The 17,071-nt window shown below is 32.9% G+C and overlaps 1 protein-coding gene across 1 annotated transcript; it reads right to left on the reverse strand.

Moving 5' to 3' along the window:
* Window positions 1-6,647: 6,647 nt before the first annotated feature.
* LOC102394151 (ATP synthase subunit epsilon, mitochondrial-like) lies at window positions 6,648-6,803 on the reverse strand. Its single transcript, XM_006080631.4, has one exon. It carries the CDS (start codon window positions 6,801-6,803, stop codon window positions 6,648-6,650), a length of 156 nt encoding a protein of 51 aa, XP_006080693.3.
* Window positions 6,804-17,071: the final 10,268 nt, after the last annotated feature.

Below are 17,071 nucleotides of genomic sequence, written 5' to 3' on the forward strand. Positions count from 1 at the left end.
TCTCTAGAGCTTCATATCTGTATTTTCAAAAGTTTTCTCTACCTGGATGCCTTGTCAGCCCTTCAGATAAATTCAGCCCATCTTACAACCTGTTCCTTGTCCAACTTTCTTGGTTCTGCAGTGTGAACAAAATTATCTCAGCTACACATTACAAGTGCCTCAGAGTTGTCTTTAAATCCTCACAGCATTTAGGAACTTGTCTTCAGAGTCTGTCTCTTCCATTTGTAAAAGCAAACAAAATCCATTCCATTCTTTCCAATCTTTTGACAACAGAGTAGTTCAAGCCTTCATTAATTCTCTTCTGGATCATTAAAATAATCTCTTGAAAAATCTGGGCATCTATACTTCCTCTTTCTAGAAAAGCATGTTTATTGGGCTAATTATGTTTCTAACCAAGCTCTAACAAAGTTCTTTGTCAAATCTAATCAGATTTCTTTTTTCTATGGAATTAAATACCAATTTTTGTTTCCAAATTTAAATTCAAGAATGGGAATAATACTTATTTAATATGATGATAAAAATCTCTTTTTCTTCACTGCATGTAGCATCATCTCTAGTAAGAGTAAAATGCTTATTTTATAAAATGTCTTATATTTTCCTACTTGTAGTCCTTTTGTTCTTGCTATTCTCTCTAAAACTGGAAATTCTTTTTCCATGTCTACTATAAATTATTTCTCCTTTATGAAAGTATCCCTGCTCCTCTCAGGAAGATTAAATATTATCTTTTTGTAATCATGAGGGATTTAACTTCATAAGTCATGCTGATACCATCACAGTTGATATTATCTTCATATAATCATGATTGACATATAAAAAGTTTAATTTCAAATCAATAATGTGAAATTTAGCTATAAATATCAACAGCATGTATCCTAACTTTGCTTTGTTATCCAGATCTAAAGCTCACATAATATTGTTAGGTCCTAGAGAAGAGAGTCATTTTTTCATCATTTTATTCTATGCAATATATTATACCTAGATTGTATATGAGAAACACTTAAAAACTATTTATTGAAATGAATTAAAAAACATTAGCTTAAAATTGTGGTATACTTTCTAACTGCCCCAGAGATAACTGCAACTACTATGTTACCCATTGCCAATAAAAACATAAAGTAAAGAGACTAGGCCTATTGAAGAATAAAGCTACACTATTTCATTATTTCTTAAAATATATATTCTGCATTAATAATGAAAAGACAATATTGATTTTGGATATAATCTTATAAGGAAGATGATTAAGAATTATAGAAACCTTTTGTTCGTTTTGGTTTCCTATGACTCTCGTGAAAATGTGAAATTGTGTTTTATTATCCTCAAATCATTTATAGAGGCTTACATAAATTTTAAGACTGGAGCCCTGCCCAGCATAGCACCAAGATCAAAGGCTTATTTTCTAGTAAATTAGAATCCAGATCTTTATATCACAAGTTTACAAATTTATAGAAGTATTAGCCATGAAATAATCTGTCATCTGCTCATTAAATTTCAACTGTGAAAACTTAGGGTGAAAAAGAAAGTTAATTAGGCTATCAGAAAATAGGTCTATGAGTGACATTCAAATTGCATTTAGACTTTGGATACGTTTATGGAGTGAACTGTAACTGTCTACAAAGCTCTGTCTAAGGAACCAGTATATTCCTTAGGTTATATCTTAGTTCAAAAGCCACAATAAATATGTTGTCAGAATTGATCAATGTTTAAAAATGTATTTACACCACAACTGAAAGTAAGAGGATAGTATGGTATAAGTCAGCAATCAGATGGGTATAACTGATTGCAAATGAGAGCAAGAGGATTATGTAACACAGAGCCCCTGTAGGAAGAAATAAAAATTCAGTGACTGTCATTGAATGAGGACAAAGAGAACATAAAAGGGTAGGCAGGTCAGGGCAGTTCACACAAGGACATGAGCTGAAGTCCACTCTGGGAAAGTGCCCTGGGCTGCAGAGCAAGTACTGGTCAATGACTCTGGTGACTATACTGCATGAAAATCAACACTGCCTTCTGTAGCATTTGTTAAATTTCAATTCCTTAAGAAATCCACTGAAAATTCTACAATTAGAAAATATTCCATTAACACAAATCAACTGCTTTGAACACTAATATAACTGCCAATAAAATATTTCATAATCAGATTTTAAATTACTGCAGGAGGAAGTCTTTAGACCTTACCTGGTTGGTTTTCTAGATGTGTCTTTGGACATAAATTTCTAAATATGTCTAAAGAAAAATTTGATATAGAAATAAAAATATGTGTGCTTGCCATTTGTTATAATAATAAACTATTACAGCAAAACATTGTATCTCTTTAGAAAAGGTGATTTTTCTGGAAATTTATAATTTCAAATGCTTACTCTATAACAGGAAATAAATGATTTATTTAGCATCAGGGTAATTAGGGTATACAAATTTTTAACTGTTGAGATTTTTTAAAAAATGAGTGCTTCTTAGTGGAAACTATCTTAAAATTGCCTGATGGTTGACAATTGCTTGCCAATAGGGAGTAAAACTCTTTGGAGATGCTGATAGATAAGATACAGGGAATAAAGAGGGATCGGATATATATTGGGTATTTTGTACTTGGAAAAACATTTTTTGATGAGATATGTGGTCTCATTAGCAGAGTTAAGGGTGTTTCTAGGCTATGTGGATAGAACTGTAAAATACTAATTCAATTCAACTCAAGACAATTTTGAATACAGAGCCATATAACTACTCAAGTGGATGATCTTGGTGAAATTGAAAAAAGTTGTTTTTACATTGTTTAGGCAAAAAACAGAATTCAAGGAGAATGACTTATTTAAGTAAAAGACCATAGTAACATTAAAATATAATGTGCTATTGATAGAGTAGCATTGAAACATATACATTATAATGTGTAAAATTAGATATGTTAGGTAGTTAGAATAGAGAAAAGGAGCCCATAATGGCAGTGGCTAAAAGACAAAGAAAGGTAATCGTCCGAGAAAATAGAACAAAGGAAGATCTGAGGACTGCAGTGAGCACGTCAGGTAAAAAAACAGACGACCTGGCCAGCCCAGTTTACACAGGGCAAGCTCAGGGGGGAGGAGAGAAAAATACATAGAGGAGCCAAAATTAAGTCGCAGTCTTCTATTTTCTTTGAGTCTTTTGTGTTGGCCTGCCCTCGTGCCTTGAGGATGTATTTTCCTTTGCTTGCCAAGTAAAACTGAGCTGTAACATGGAGCTGTAACAGTGGTCTATCCTTCACTTCAAATTTTTTGCTGCAGCGAAACAGAACCGGGGAAGTTACAGAAACTCGCCTGACAGATATCCAGTAGAAATTTGCTGTATGAGTCAAGGGCTTCAAATCTGGTGCTCTGTGACAACGTAGAGGGGGTGGGATGGGGTTTGGGGGTGAGATGGAGGTTCAAGAGGAAGGGGACATATGTATATCTATGGCTGATTCATGTTGGATATATGGCAGAAACCAACACAATATTGTAAAGCAATTATATAAATTTAAATTAAAAAAAATCAAATATGAATGATATATATCCTTCAAAGTTTATCTTCTCAATAAACCCATACACAACTATATAAGCCCTCAAACATTGTATGAGACAAAGAGCATTATTCTAAACCAAGATGTCAATAGTTGCCAGTAATTATTAATAATAAAAACCAGGAAGGCTTAAAAATGGTATATTTGAAGAAGAAAAACATTATTTGGAAAGATTCAAGTTGATTTTTATACTCACAGTGCCTTCATTCACTAATATGTTTGAGAGCTTTATTTTATATAACCTTAAATGATGTGAAAGTTTTAGTGAGTGAACTAGGAATTGTGTATAATCACAATATTTACTCATTGAAATGCTCAGCCTGGTGAAATCACTGTGTGTTTCATGAAAAAAAGTTGATATAGAAAGAATGCTGATATAGACATTTTTTGTTTGTGAAGGTAAGCTATATATTTTTCAACTAAACACTAAATTCTTCCAGGGAAAAATCCATTCCTTTGCTTTATTTAAATATCAAGTATAGTGTTAAGCACATAGCAGTCTTTTAAGAAACACAATAGAACCAGATCAGCTAATTCAGTGACTTGTTAATTACTACAATAAAAGCTGAATTACAAATAACCTATCTTACAATCCTGAGGGTGAAAAACATGGTTATATAAATACTGGAAAATAACAGGAGGTGCTAAAATCTAAGAAAAGTTTCCGGGATCTTATGGAAAAATTAGAAATGTAAATTGGTTGAATAATTGTAAGATGAATTTGGTAAATGTAAGTTGCCTGAAAAAAAGTTCCCAGAGAACATTTAGACTAAAAATTAAGAATTTTAAATTGAAAGTAATGGTGATTATTTGCAATTATATGTATACTCAACCATTATAATTTAAAAATATCCATTCATGTAATAAAACAGAAATTGATGGACTGAAGCTACATGAAGCAGCAGAGTACAGCCATTAAGGACCCAAAGTTTAGAGCCTAATAGCCAGGGTGTGAAATGTAGTGCCACTTTCTATCTGAGTGACTAAGAGTGGGTGCATGTGTGCTAAGTCGCTTCAGTTGTGTCTGACTCTTTGGGAGTCTATGGAATGTAGCCTGACAGGCTCCTCTGTCCATAGGATTTTTCAGTCAAGAACACTGGAATGGGTTGTTATGCTCTCCTCCAGGGCATCTTCCTGACCCAGGGATCGAACCTAGGTCTCCTGTGTTGACAGCTAAGTTCTTTACCATTAGCCCCACCTGGAAAGTCCATGATTAAGGGTAGGCTAGGCTAAAACACCCCATCTCTTTGTGACGCATTTCTCCTCATTAGTAAAGTGGTGATAACAATAGTATTTAGCTCACTGGGGTGTTGTGAAGTCACATTGGCTGATAAATAGGAGAGCATATAGAAGAGAGCTAGGCATTAAGCATAATGTTCGATGTTATGAGTATTATCTTATTTCATTCTTTGCTTAGAGTGATATCAGTGACTGAAAGAAGTATTTAACAAGTGGCTACAAACATGCACACAGACACACACACATTAATCATAACATATTTTTAGGAAAAATGATACTACCAATACAAAGCATACATTTTAAAATCTTATGTAAAAAGTCAATACTAATAGGATATATAGACAGAGCACTGAATTTTCTCTCACTTAAAGCATGTCATGTGTGTCAAAAAATTCTGTAAGAAAATAAAATATTCAGCTAGTGAATATTAGTTGATTGAATATTATTTTGACTATTACCTTATTTTGATTTTAGATATATACTCTTCTATGTCGATAGACATTTTTGTTTGTGAAGGTAAGCTATATATTTTTCAGCTAAACACTAAATTCTTCCAGGGAAAAATCCATGCCTTTGCTTTATTTAAATATCAAGTATAGTGTTAGGCACATAGGAAACACAATAGAACCAGATTAGCTAATTCAGTGACTTGTTAATTACTACAAGAAAAGCTGAATACCTATTTTACAATCCTAAGGGTGAATGTGCTTTTGAAAGCAACATTTGGTTATTTTCTTTTTCTTTAATGCTCATCTTTCTTCATCAATATGTGGTCTAAACACATACATCTTTCTTCTTTTTAAATTAACTTTTATTGGAGTACAGTTGTTCTAAAATGTGTTATTTTCATGGTGCAGCAAAGTAAATCATTTATATGTATACATATATCCACTTTTTTTTAGATTGCCTTCCTATTTAGATCATCACACAACTTAGAGTAGAATTGCTGTGCTATACAGTAGGTTCTCGTTAGTTATCTGTTTTATACATAGTAGTGTATATAACAGGGAGAAGGCAATGGCACCCCACTCCAGTGCTCTTGCCTGGAAAATCCCATGGATGGAGGAGCTTGGTGGGCTGCAGTCCATGGGGTCGCTGAGGGTCGGACACGACTGAGCGACTTCACTTTCACTTTTCATTTTCATCTATTGGAGAAGGAAATGGCAACCCACTCCAGTGTTCTTGCCTGGAGAATCCCAGGGATGGGGGAGCCTGGTGGGCTGCCCTCTATGGGGTCGTGCAGAGTCTGACACGACTGAAGTGACTTAGCAGCAGCAGCAGCAGTGTATATAACATATATCTTTCTTTTATACTAATTATCTCTGATGGAAATTGGCAAATGTTAACATAAGTGTGTTTACATTTATTTGAAAATATGCATTTTTACATGTTGTCTTAGAAAAAACACCAAAATATTAGCTGTGGCTAATTTTGAGAGAAAATATTAAACACAATTTTTTTCCATTTTGGAGTTTTTCTGTGTTTTTCTTTATATTTCAAAAAATATACTATAGTCTTAGATTTCTTCCATAAAGTAAAAAAGTAATGTTTTAAAAGACAATAGTTGTCAAACCCTTAGTTCATTTAGTCTAAGTTCTTCAGAAAACAGATATGACTGCAAAGCTTGATCAACATCAAAGACAGGAATACTTTCTCAAAGTCTTAATTTCACTTATTATTATGTTTTCTTATATCATGCATTTATTTAAACACTTGTGAAATGATGTATTTTTGAGCCATACTTCAAATTACTGGCAATGTCAATCTATGAAAAAGACAGGTATTTTTCTCTCCATGAAGTGAGATAATTTTCAATCTGCCATAACATGTGCTTACACATCTTCACTTTGAAAACATAGCATTCAAGTTAAGTCAGGGCAGATTATTCCTTTTTGACTTTTACAACTTTTATGCTGCTGCCAGAAGTCTTCTCAGCATTTGCTTTGAATTCTGTCTTCAGTGTATCTCTCATGGCTTTTGTACAAATCTGGGAGTACCTGAGGTAGCTGAGTCTAATCTGTTGCCAATACTCTGCCATGATGTTATAAGAATGGAGCGCTTCCAGCCAAATCGCAAAGATGAGGTCAATATGAGCTCAGTGAGCAGCCTAACTTGGGAAATGATATCTTTAGCTCTAATACTTGAATACATAAAATAAAGGATATAAAGCACTTGGGGAAATTTATTCTTTTAACTTCCTATTACACTTTCTTGTTGTTTACTATTAGTCATGAATTCTGTTACTTCATAATTATGCTACATTTTCAGGTCAAGAGAGCTAATTTATTTGAAACAACTCACATTTCACTGTCCACATTTTCATATTCCAAGATCTGGGGATGTTAAAGAAGGTATGCACAAGGCCCTTACAGACAATTTCCTTTCAGGTTAGAGAGTGCCCAATCTGATAATTAATCAGCCTAAAGCCCACTTGGCTGAAATTCTCAGGGAGGCTGGAATTCTCAGGGAGGCTGGAATTATGCCTTGTTCTCTCTTCTATATCTGTTAACTCGTTCCATGTAAGGCACTTAGCACTGACTCCATAGAATGGAAGCTTCCAGTTTGCTGGCTTTCCTGATGGGTGCCTACCAAGACCTGATAAATCCAAAGTCTTCGACATCTCAATTAATAACATCTCGATCATGCTCCAGCCTCTTGGGCTATAATTTGTGGATTTATCCTTAATTCTAATCTTTCCCCAAATCCTACACATCTGTATACCCAAGTGTGTCAGGAATCCCAACTTCTTGTTGCATTCACAATGATCTCAGACTCCTCCACTCTTATTTAAATTACTATAATATCCTCTTGATTTCCTACTTCCATTCCTCTACCCCTACATTCTGTTTTCTCTAGTGTAGGCGGAATCATTCTCTTAAAATGGAAATTAGTTCACACCCTCCTTTTTCAAAATAATTTTTGTGTTCCTGTTGTTGTTTAGTCACTCAGTTGTGTCTGATTCTTTTGTAGCCCCATGGACTGTAGCCCATCAGGCTCCAGCACAGTTCCAAAGCATGGACTTTTAAGCACTAAGCCTCCTTTACAGTCTAACTCTCACATCCATTCATGACTATAGCTCTGATAGCAATGTGCTTAATAATCTAATGATCCTCTAATTAATAAAATGAGATTCCAGTTTCTTAACAATTCATTGAAGAAAACTACTTTTGAGGTAAAGAATATGACTTTATTTGGAAAACTTACTGATCAAAGGAAACTCCTTTAAGCTTAAAACTGTTTAAAACTCACTTTTTTTGCATGATGAAGAGCATTGAAACACATAGTCTCTTATAAAACAAACTGCCTTACCAGTAAAATTAATTTAATTTATAAATGTAACTCTAAACAAGGAAATATTCATAATGGCTGACCTACATAAACAATTAAACAACAAATGTTTTTATATAAATGGCACATTCATATTAGATGGTGAAAACCTGTGTTATGCAAGATTATAATGTAACAGAGATATTAAACAGATAAATACATGTTAATTAATTTTAACAAAAATTACAGTGTAGTATTATTCCATTTTCAGGTGGGAAAATTAAGGATTTTAGTCAATTCCCTAATGTATGAACAAGTGAAATTGCATGCCCTTTGTTCCCTCTTCATTCTTTCACATATACCAATATTTTTCAAAACCTCTCTCCTATTGTCCATATCTTTCCTAACAAAATTATTTCTTTGTTTTAATTTTCAAAATTTGCAACTTCTCAGCTCTAATTCCATGTCACCTGATGACTTTTGTCTTCACAGGACTTAAAAAATGTATTTTTTCCTTTAGTGCAAACCTTATATTTTCTACAAATACAGAAAAGATAACAGTTAACTGACATTGAGTACACAGTTTCTTTTTTAATTATAGTTTTATTGAGATATACCTGATATACATTAAAATGCACATATATAAAGTGTTAGTTGATAAATTTTGAGATACATATATACATACTTTGTATAATCACAATCACCATAATAAGCACATTCATCAATCTCAAAACTTTCTTTGTGACTTAGTTTCCTTTGTGCCTCTCCTTCCCTGCCCCCTGCCTAAGACTACCATTGGCAGGGGTAGAATAATTGTGACTGAAGAATAATTTGCATTTTCTAGAACTTTATAAAAATTAAATCCGGCAGTATTTATTCTCTTCTGTATTTTGCTCTCCTTCTTTATCTCAACATAATTACTGTGAGCATCATCTGTGCTGTCGCAAGTATCAATAGTTAAGTCCATCTTTTTGCTAAGAGTTATTTCAGTGTACAGATACAGAACAATTTGTGTTCCATTCACCTGTCAACAGGATCCAAATATTTCTTCTATTCCATTGCTCACCTTTTATTCTTGTGAAATTTTGTTCTTATGAAGTGTAGTCAGATTACCGCTCTTCCTATTTATTTACTTTTTTACCTCATTTTATTAGTTTTCATAAAACTTTTGTGCTTAAAAAAAAATCTTCCATACATTCATGGCAAAGATAGTCTAAATTTCTTCTCATGTGTTCAATATGTATTTTCCACATTTTTTTAAAATATGAATTTTAGGATCCATTTTTCAAGTTCTATAAAAATCATCTAATGGATTTCTATCAGAACTACAGAAAATTTACAGATTAGTTTTGTAAAATTTGACATATCTTTGATATTGTCTTCCTTGTCATAGATTAGTATCTGGCATCTTTCTCTTGTTCCAGATCATAAAAGGAATGTTACTAGGGTTTTCTTGTAGTATGACATAGTCTGGTTTTGTGGTTAGGATAATACTTATTTATTTCTGTTTCTTTTATCAGTTATTTTCCCCTTATTAATTAGCTAATATTTAAAAAAAATTAAAATAAAAGTTGTATGCTGTTTCTTTAGAGAACTTTGCATGAATACATTTATAAAGTCTAAATATTCCCTCATTTTTGGATTATTATTGTTTCGTTTTTTAATATTTAGTGTCTCACTTTATTTTTGACAGTCTGTTTTTGCTTAAAGTATGTTTTGTCTAATATTAATACTATAGTGTAGACTTCCTTTTCATTGATGAATATTTCCATCAGGAATTTTCCCCACAATTTTATTTCTGTGCTGCTCTAGTACAGAATATAACTTGATTAAAAACACGCAGAGAGGCACACACAAACTAATCTCTAAGTGTTTACATGTAAATTTAATCTGCATAAATTTACTGTGATTACTTAGTTCTATCATCTTACTTAGTACTTTTAATTTGCTTCGTGGGTTTGTTCTCTTCTTTCTTTCCATTGATTCTATTGCTTATACTTATTTTATTCTCATCTCCCTCTGCTTGATTAGTAAAATGGCTAATTTTTAATTTACATATATATAATTTTCATAAATTTAATGCAGAAATGATCTTTTTTCTTCCTTGTTAGTATAATCTGGAATAATAGCCAAATGATTTTTGAATCAACTAAATTCATTTATTCACATCAATCAATAAAATTTAATAAAATATTTTACTGATAACAGCTCACTCTAGTTTCATACACCCTAAGATTTCTCATTCTGATTTACCCTTTTTCTTTACTGCTTACATACAATGGACTAATATATTTAATTAGCTATTAGCATAACTATTATTTATTTTAAGAAATTCATACTATTTTTGATAGCTTTGAATTTATTTTTACTTACTGGTCAAAATATGCCATGTCTTCCAATTTGAATCTATTTTTCTAAAGGTCTAAAGACCTTTTCTAAAGGTCTAAAGATATTTCTACTTTTATATTTCAAATATGACTGGACTGATCTTCCATTTATTTTCTACTTTCAAACCTGACATAAAATGATATCATCTACTGTTATGGTGTGTTTAACATTTGCCAGATTTTTTTCTAGGCATTTTGAATGTTTCAACTAATTTAATCTCACAATAATAATGGTTCAAAGTTGGAATGATTACTGTCATTATTTTGCAGAGTTTCATAGTACTTTGTAATAATATATTATTTAATCATTATCTTGCAAATTGAAGCTGTACTCATTAAACAATAACCCTCCAGTTACCTTTTCCTCTTCCCCAGGCAACCATCATTTTACTTTCTGTCTCTATGAAGTTAGCTTTTCTAGTTATCTTACAGAAGTATAATTATACTATATTTGTCCTTTTGTGACTCGATTATTTCACTTAGTTAATGTCTTCAAGGTTCATCCATGTTGCTTCGTGTTTCAGAATGTTCTTCCTTTTTAACACTAAATAATGTTCCATTGTATATATGTATTATTTCTTCATTCATCAGTTGATGAATGCTTGGGGTGATTTCACCTTTTGACTATTTTGAATAATGCTGCTCTAAACATGGGTGTATAAATCTTGTTTGAATCTTGGCTTTCACTTCTTTAGGATATATACTGAGAAGCAAAGTTCCTGGATCATGCAGTAATTCTATTTTTAATTTGTTGAGGAATCACTATATTGTTTTCCATAGAAGTTGCACCATTTTACATTCCCACCAGAAATGCGCCAGTTTCTCTGCAACCTTGTCAACACTTGTTACTTTCTGTTTTTGTTTTGGTTTGGTTTTCTTAGAACACTCCTGCTAGTCTTGTAAAGAATTAATAGTCACTCAGTCGTGTTCGACTCTTTGTAGTCCCCTGGACTCTAGCACACCAGGCTCATCTATCCATGGGATTTCCCAGGCAAGAATACTGGAGTGGGTTGCCATTTCCTTCTCCAGGGGATCTTCCCAAAGCAGGGATCAAACCCAGGGTCTCCTGCATTGCAGGCAGACTCTTTACCATCTGAGCCACTAAAATTTTTATTTGCATTTTCCTGATGATTAGTGATATTGAAGATCTTTTCTTATGCTTATTGACCATTGGTATATCTTCTTTGGAGAAACAGTTATTTAAGTTCATTGCCAATTTTTAATTAGGTTTTCTGATTTTTTTCTGTTATTCAGTTGTAGGAATTCTTTATACATTTAGAGATATTAACTACTCTTCAGACATATTATTTTCAAAGATTTTTCAAGTAATTTTCAAGGATAAAAAATTATGTTGGCCTGAGATACCTACAAGATCACTTAATGCAGTAGAAAATCGAGCAAAATAGCCAAGACACTCTAGAAAATAGTGTAAGCCACTGATCTTTAGTTTGTCAAGCTGCCTTCAAATATTCAAGTATAGAAAAATCAGTGTTAAACATGCAAGAACTTAGAAAATATTATTTCTACAAACACGTCATAAAAATCTACCAATGTATTAACTTCAGTCAACAAATGTAAATGGTGGACAGAGATTATGTTTATGTGTATAATCAAGGTTAAAATAAATACAGACATAAGAATAAAAGAGAAGGTAATATAGGTTATTTCACAGTAGAAGTGATATTCTTTAAAAAAAATTAAACATTAGTGAGGAAAATGGTACAAAAAATGTTACACTGATGACATTATTTGCAAGACTCGGTAGCAAAAGGATATAACTTCAAGCTGAAAAATCATATTCAAAAGTTAATTATATTTAATTGTAAAAAATAAGCAATTTGAAAATTAATACTTTCAGAGGAATGCTACAAATTAATTAACATTTTAATGTCCATTGTATTCTCCTTTTTATATGGAAAACCAAAAAACTGTGTCAAGAATAGGAATGCAGAGATTGCAAGAAAAGAGGAAAAATGTAAGCATTTAAATAAAAACAGCAAAATGGCATTAAGCATGTAAGTGGATTTAGTAATAAAGCACAGTGTAGGAGAGAAAATAATACTAAGAGCTTTGATTGGAGAGGTGATAAAAGAAGGGTGATGCTTTCTAAGTTAAGGAAGATTAGCATAAGAGGAGAGTTGAAAAGAAAAATGAGTATTTCTGCTTTTCTATGTTGATACTGATTTATGTGAGTTACCACCTGACTTATGTCAATTCTGATTCCAAGTGACTCAAAGTAAGAATGCAATACTCGATAGAAAGGACAATTCAAGGGACAGATATGAATCAAATTTGACTTCTGATTACTCATGGAAAGAAACAGACAATTCTCAGAAAAATAAAGTCAACAACATGAAATCCAGGAAATGGGGTGCATGGCAGATGTGAGACAAGTTAACAGATGTCAGAAGGATGAAGGAAGGCTAAGTAGGTGGAAATAAGTCTTGATATTTGCAATTCTGCTGGAGTTACAAGGGGACTTCATGTATCTATTAAGAAATATAGTTGCTCTCTTTTCTCAATACTAAATAAAGAGCATATTCCAAAGGAGATATATGAAGGAGATATATGAAAACACATCAAGAAATGTTTCTAATCTATGAGAATTAAATTAATCAAGCTAATAATATGCTGTAAAATAGGCCTGAAATGATATAAGGAAACATGTTTGAGGAAGGTAGAAATAAGAGTTGTGATGAACATTTACTCAAAATGAAGTATGTAACACAAAACAATAAGCAGGAATATGTGTACATATAATTTTCAATGTATAATAATTAGCTAAATATGATGAGAAAGAACAGGGTTATATCTGCTTATAGTGTTTTTATTAAGTAAGAAAAGTGCATCCAGACTCACATGTGTATTTTGGAGGCTATTATAAATATACACACATTTAAAGAAGACAGCTAGCTTTTATATAAGACTAGGATAAAAAGGATTTTGAGAAAAGAGGAATAACTTACAGCAGGATGTAAACTATGGGTACGTCAATGAGTAGCTATTCTATCTAGTGAAAGAAAAACAAGAGAAAATAGGCTTACATTGTAGGGAAAGGGATTTAAATTTTGCATAAGTTAAAACTTCCTAACTAAAAAAGTTTTGAGATACTGGTTGGATATCTTTCTTGGTTTAATTTTGAAAATTATGAAGTCAGATTCTCATTTGTGTTTTTAGCAATGCCAAAATTGTGTAAGGCTGAACTCTGAATGTGTGTGCTTGTCACATTACTGATAATGTTTAAACAGTTGTCTCGCTGATCCTGCTGACTATGCCAATTGTCTTGCTACATCTCATTGTATACACAGTTCATTGAACCCATAGTAGGCAAGGAGTGAGCAGGGATGCTGGAAGAAAACTCCAGCAGTCGTAGGAATTGCAACCATATTTATTCTTTCCTGACTGGCACAGCAACCTTACCAGCAGACACACTGTATTCTCTCCTTTTGTGGGTGACATAGCGGACACAGCCTCACTGCCATGACGAAGCCTGAACGTGGCCCCCAGGACTTTTTCAGGTGGAGCTTATATGTGCTTTCAGAACAAAAGTAGCCCGTGACCTAGAGGGTACCTTGAGAGGTGCATGCACAGTGCTGTAAGTGGACTCAGCTGGTACATAATCATTATTTACAAAATGTGGGACAAGAGTGAAAGGGCATAGGGTGAGAGAGCATGACCACTCCATCTTGTCTAATTTGCTCTTTCCCTACAAATATTCAAAGGCTTCTTGTGCCAAGAATGCCAATCATATTATCTATATCAAGTTTACACAAGAGAATAAATGATCTTTAATTGTATTGGAGAATTTAACTCTAGAGAAGAATTTCCTGCTGGAGAGGAATATTAAACCTCGAGATGAAATTCTATGGGACCAGGTAATAATGAGTGATAGGTACATCTGGACGATGATTGAGTAGAAACTTCACTGCTGAGTGAGGTGTGCCCAAAGAGTCTGGTTCAAACACCGCTTACCACTGGAGCTGAGGACAAATGAAAATGAAGTCTTCCGGTATTCATATCATCAGAGGAATAGTTGGAGGATCACTTCAAATCTTTCAAGCCCACACTAGATTAACTTGAACCAGTCAAGCAAGGCCTAATACTGTTGTACTTACTTTGTAGAAATCTTCCTCCAAACTAGGATTTCTAGATTAGGTGAGTGTGAAGTGAAAGCTCCTCATGGTTGACTTCACTATTACTTAAATACTAGGTGCTTTAAAAAACAAAACAACTTTACATGCATTATGTTATTTAATCATTATAAGGAACACAATAAAGAATGAAAAAGTTACCGTTTAAATTTGCACTTTACAAAAGATATTAAGACTCTGGATGTTATAACTTTACCCAAAATCTTTTAACAAGTGAAGCAGCTCTGTCTTACTCTAGAAACTATATTTTCACATATCATCAATCATTATTCTACATATTGATTCAATTATATCTTGAAAATTCAGCAAGTTTCAGTAAATAAAGATTTAAAAAGATTAATCAATTATATTATGTTAATTTATTTACTGAGGTATTGATTTATTTAGACAGTAATGTTTAGAAAAATGTACATTCTCATTAATAAATTATTACATTTAGTTACTGATAAAATGTCTAATTTCTTTTTTATGTTATGCTAATTTAATATTTTTAAAAATCTTATTAAAATGTATCTGTTATTTGCTAGAATTGAAAGATTAGTCATTCCCCTTTATGCATAACAAAATGGATTAATCCTCCTTTCTGACAATTTTTGAAGAAACTGCTCTGGAGGAAAAAAAATTCAGTCATATAAGATTTGCCTTTTTTTTTGGCCTCCAGTAGAATATGATTACTTTAGATCACATTTCTTTAGATACATACAAATTAGGCATATTGCACAATGGCTAGGAATTATTTTCCTAATGTTTCACAATAGCTTGAATTAATTGAAATCCTTTAGGGTATATGAGGCCCGAAGTATGTCGTGTTCATGGTATAGTAGGAAATAATTAGATCTGTAGTGAAGAGACACTCCCAATTAAATCTTTATGGGAAAATGATTCTGAAATTAGCTTTAAGAAAATTGAATGGAAGCAGATCATAGGCAAAATTTAATACTCATGCATAGTATTAACAAGGATATTTTATATCTAAACATGGAACTATGTTATCTCCCTTAGAGTTGGAATATAATTTGTGTGACATATTAGAGAAAGTTAAGTCTATACAAGATGAGCTAAAAAGAGCATGGAAAACATATTTTTTTGTCACAATAGGAAGTAATGTTTACAGCAATAGCCAGTGTCTTACAGACTCATAAGTAAATCTTAATAGAAGCAATTATGAATGCAAGATAATATCAGTGACTTCATATAAGACATAGACTGATACAAAATTGTGGCTTCAGTTTTCAGTTCAGTTCAGTCGCTCAGTCATGTCTGACTCTTTGTGACCCCATGAATCACAGCACGCCAGGCCTCCCTGTCCATCACCACCTCCTGGAGTTCACTCAAACTCAACGTCCATCGAGTCGGTGATGCCATCCAGCCATCTCATTCTCTGTTGTCCCCTTCTCCTTCTGCCCCCAATCCCTCCCAGCAACAGAGTCTTTTCCAACTCTTCGCATGAGGTGGTCAAAGTACTGGAGTTTCAGCTTTAGCATCATTCCTTCCAAAGAAATCCCAGGGCTGATCTCCTTTAGAATGGACAGATTGGATCTCCTTGCAGTCCAAGGGACTCTCAGTAGTCTTCTCCAACACCACAATTCAAAAGCATCAATTCTTTGGCACTCAGCCTTCTTCACAGTCCAACTCTCACATCCATACATGACCACTGGAAAAACCATAGCCTTGACTAGACAGACCTTTGTTGGCAAAGTAGTGTCTCTGCTTTTGAATATGCTATCTAGGTTGGTCATAACTTTCCTTCCTAGGAGTAAGCGTCTTTTAATTTCATGGCTGCAATCACCATCTGCAGTGATTTTGGTATAATTGACATATAGCACTGTATGAGTTTAGGTGTACAGCAAAATGACTTAGCTTATATATATTGTGAAATGAGTACCATAATGTATTTAGCTAACATCAGAAATATCTTAATTGCTCAATTTTAGATCTGTTTCCAAATCTCTGCCATTAACTTTATTTAACTGATACACTGTTTTCTGGACCATAATAAAAGTACTACATAAGATCCTATATTTCTAAATTGATAAGATTTATACAATAGAACTGTCTAGAATTCAAGTGAAACAGGAATTTTTTTTAAATCTGAAGTAATTGTATGTGTTTGAATACCCCATTTTTACCTTTTTATTTTATACTGAAGTATTGTTGATTAGCAGTGTTATGATAGTCTCAGGTGTACAGCAAAGTGATACAGTTATACATATATATATATATATATATATATGTACCTATACTTTTTCAAATTCTTTTCACATTTAAGTTGTTATTTACTAATATTGAGCTGAATTCCCTGTGCTATACAGTACATGCTTTTTGGTTATCCATTTTAAATATAGCAGTGGGTACATGGCAATGCCATACTCCTAATCATCTCTTCTACCTACCTGTCCCCATTGGAAACTGTAAGTTCATTCGCTAAGTTTTTGAGTCTGTTTCTGTTTTGTAAACAAGTTCATTTCTATCATTTCTTTTAGATTCTGCATACAAGTGAT

The sequence above is a fragment of the Bubalus bubalis genome, chromosome 6 (assembly GCF_019923935.1).
Source record: "Bubalus bubalis isolate 160015118507 breed Murrah chromosome 6, NDDB_SH_1, whole genome shotgun sequence".
Taxonomy (NCBI): domain Eukaryota; kingdom Metazoa; phylum Chordata; class Mammalia; order Artiodactyla; family Bovidae; genus Bubalus; species Bubalus bubalis.

Coding starts and splice junctions, on each gene's coding strand:
- LOC102394151 (XM_006080631.4), bottom strand. CDS start 6,803: ATGGCAGAGTATTGGCAACAGATTAGACTCAGCTACCTCAGGTACTCC.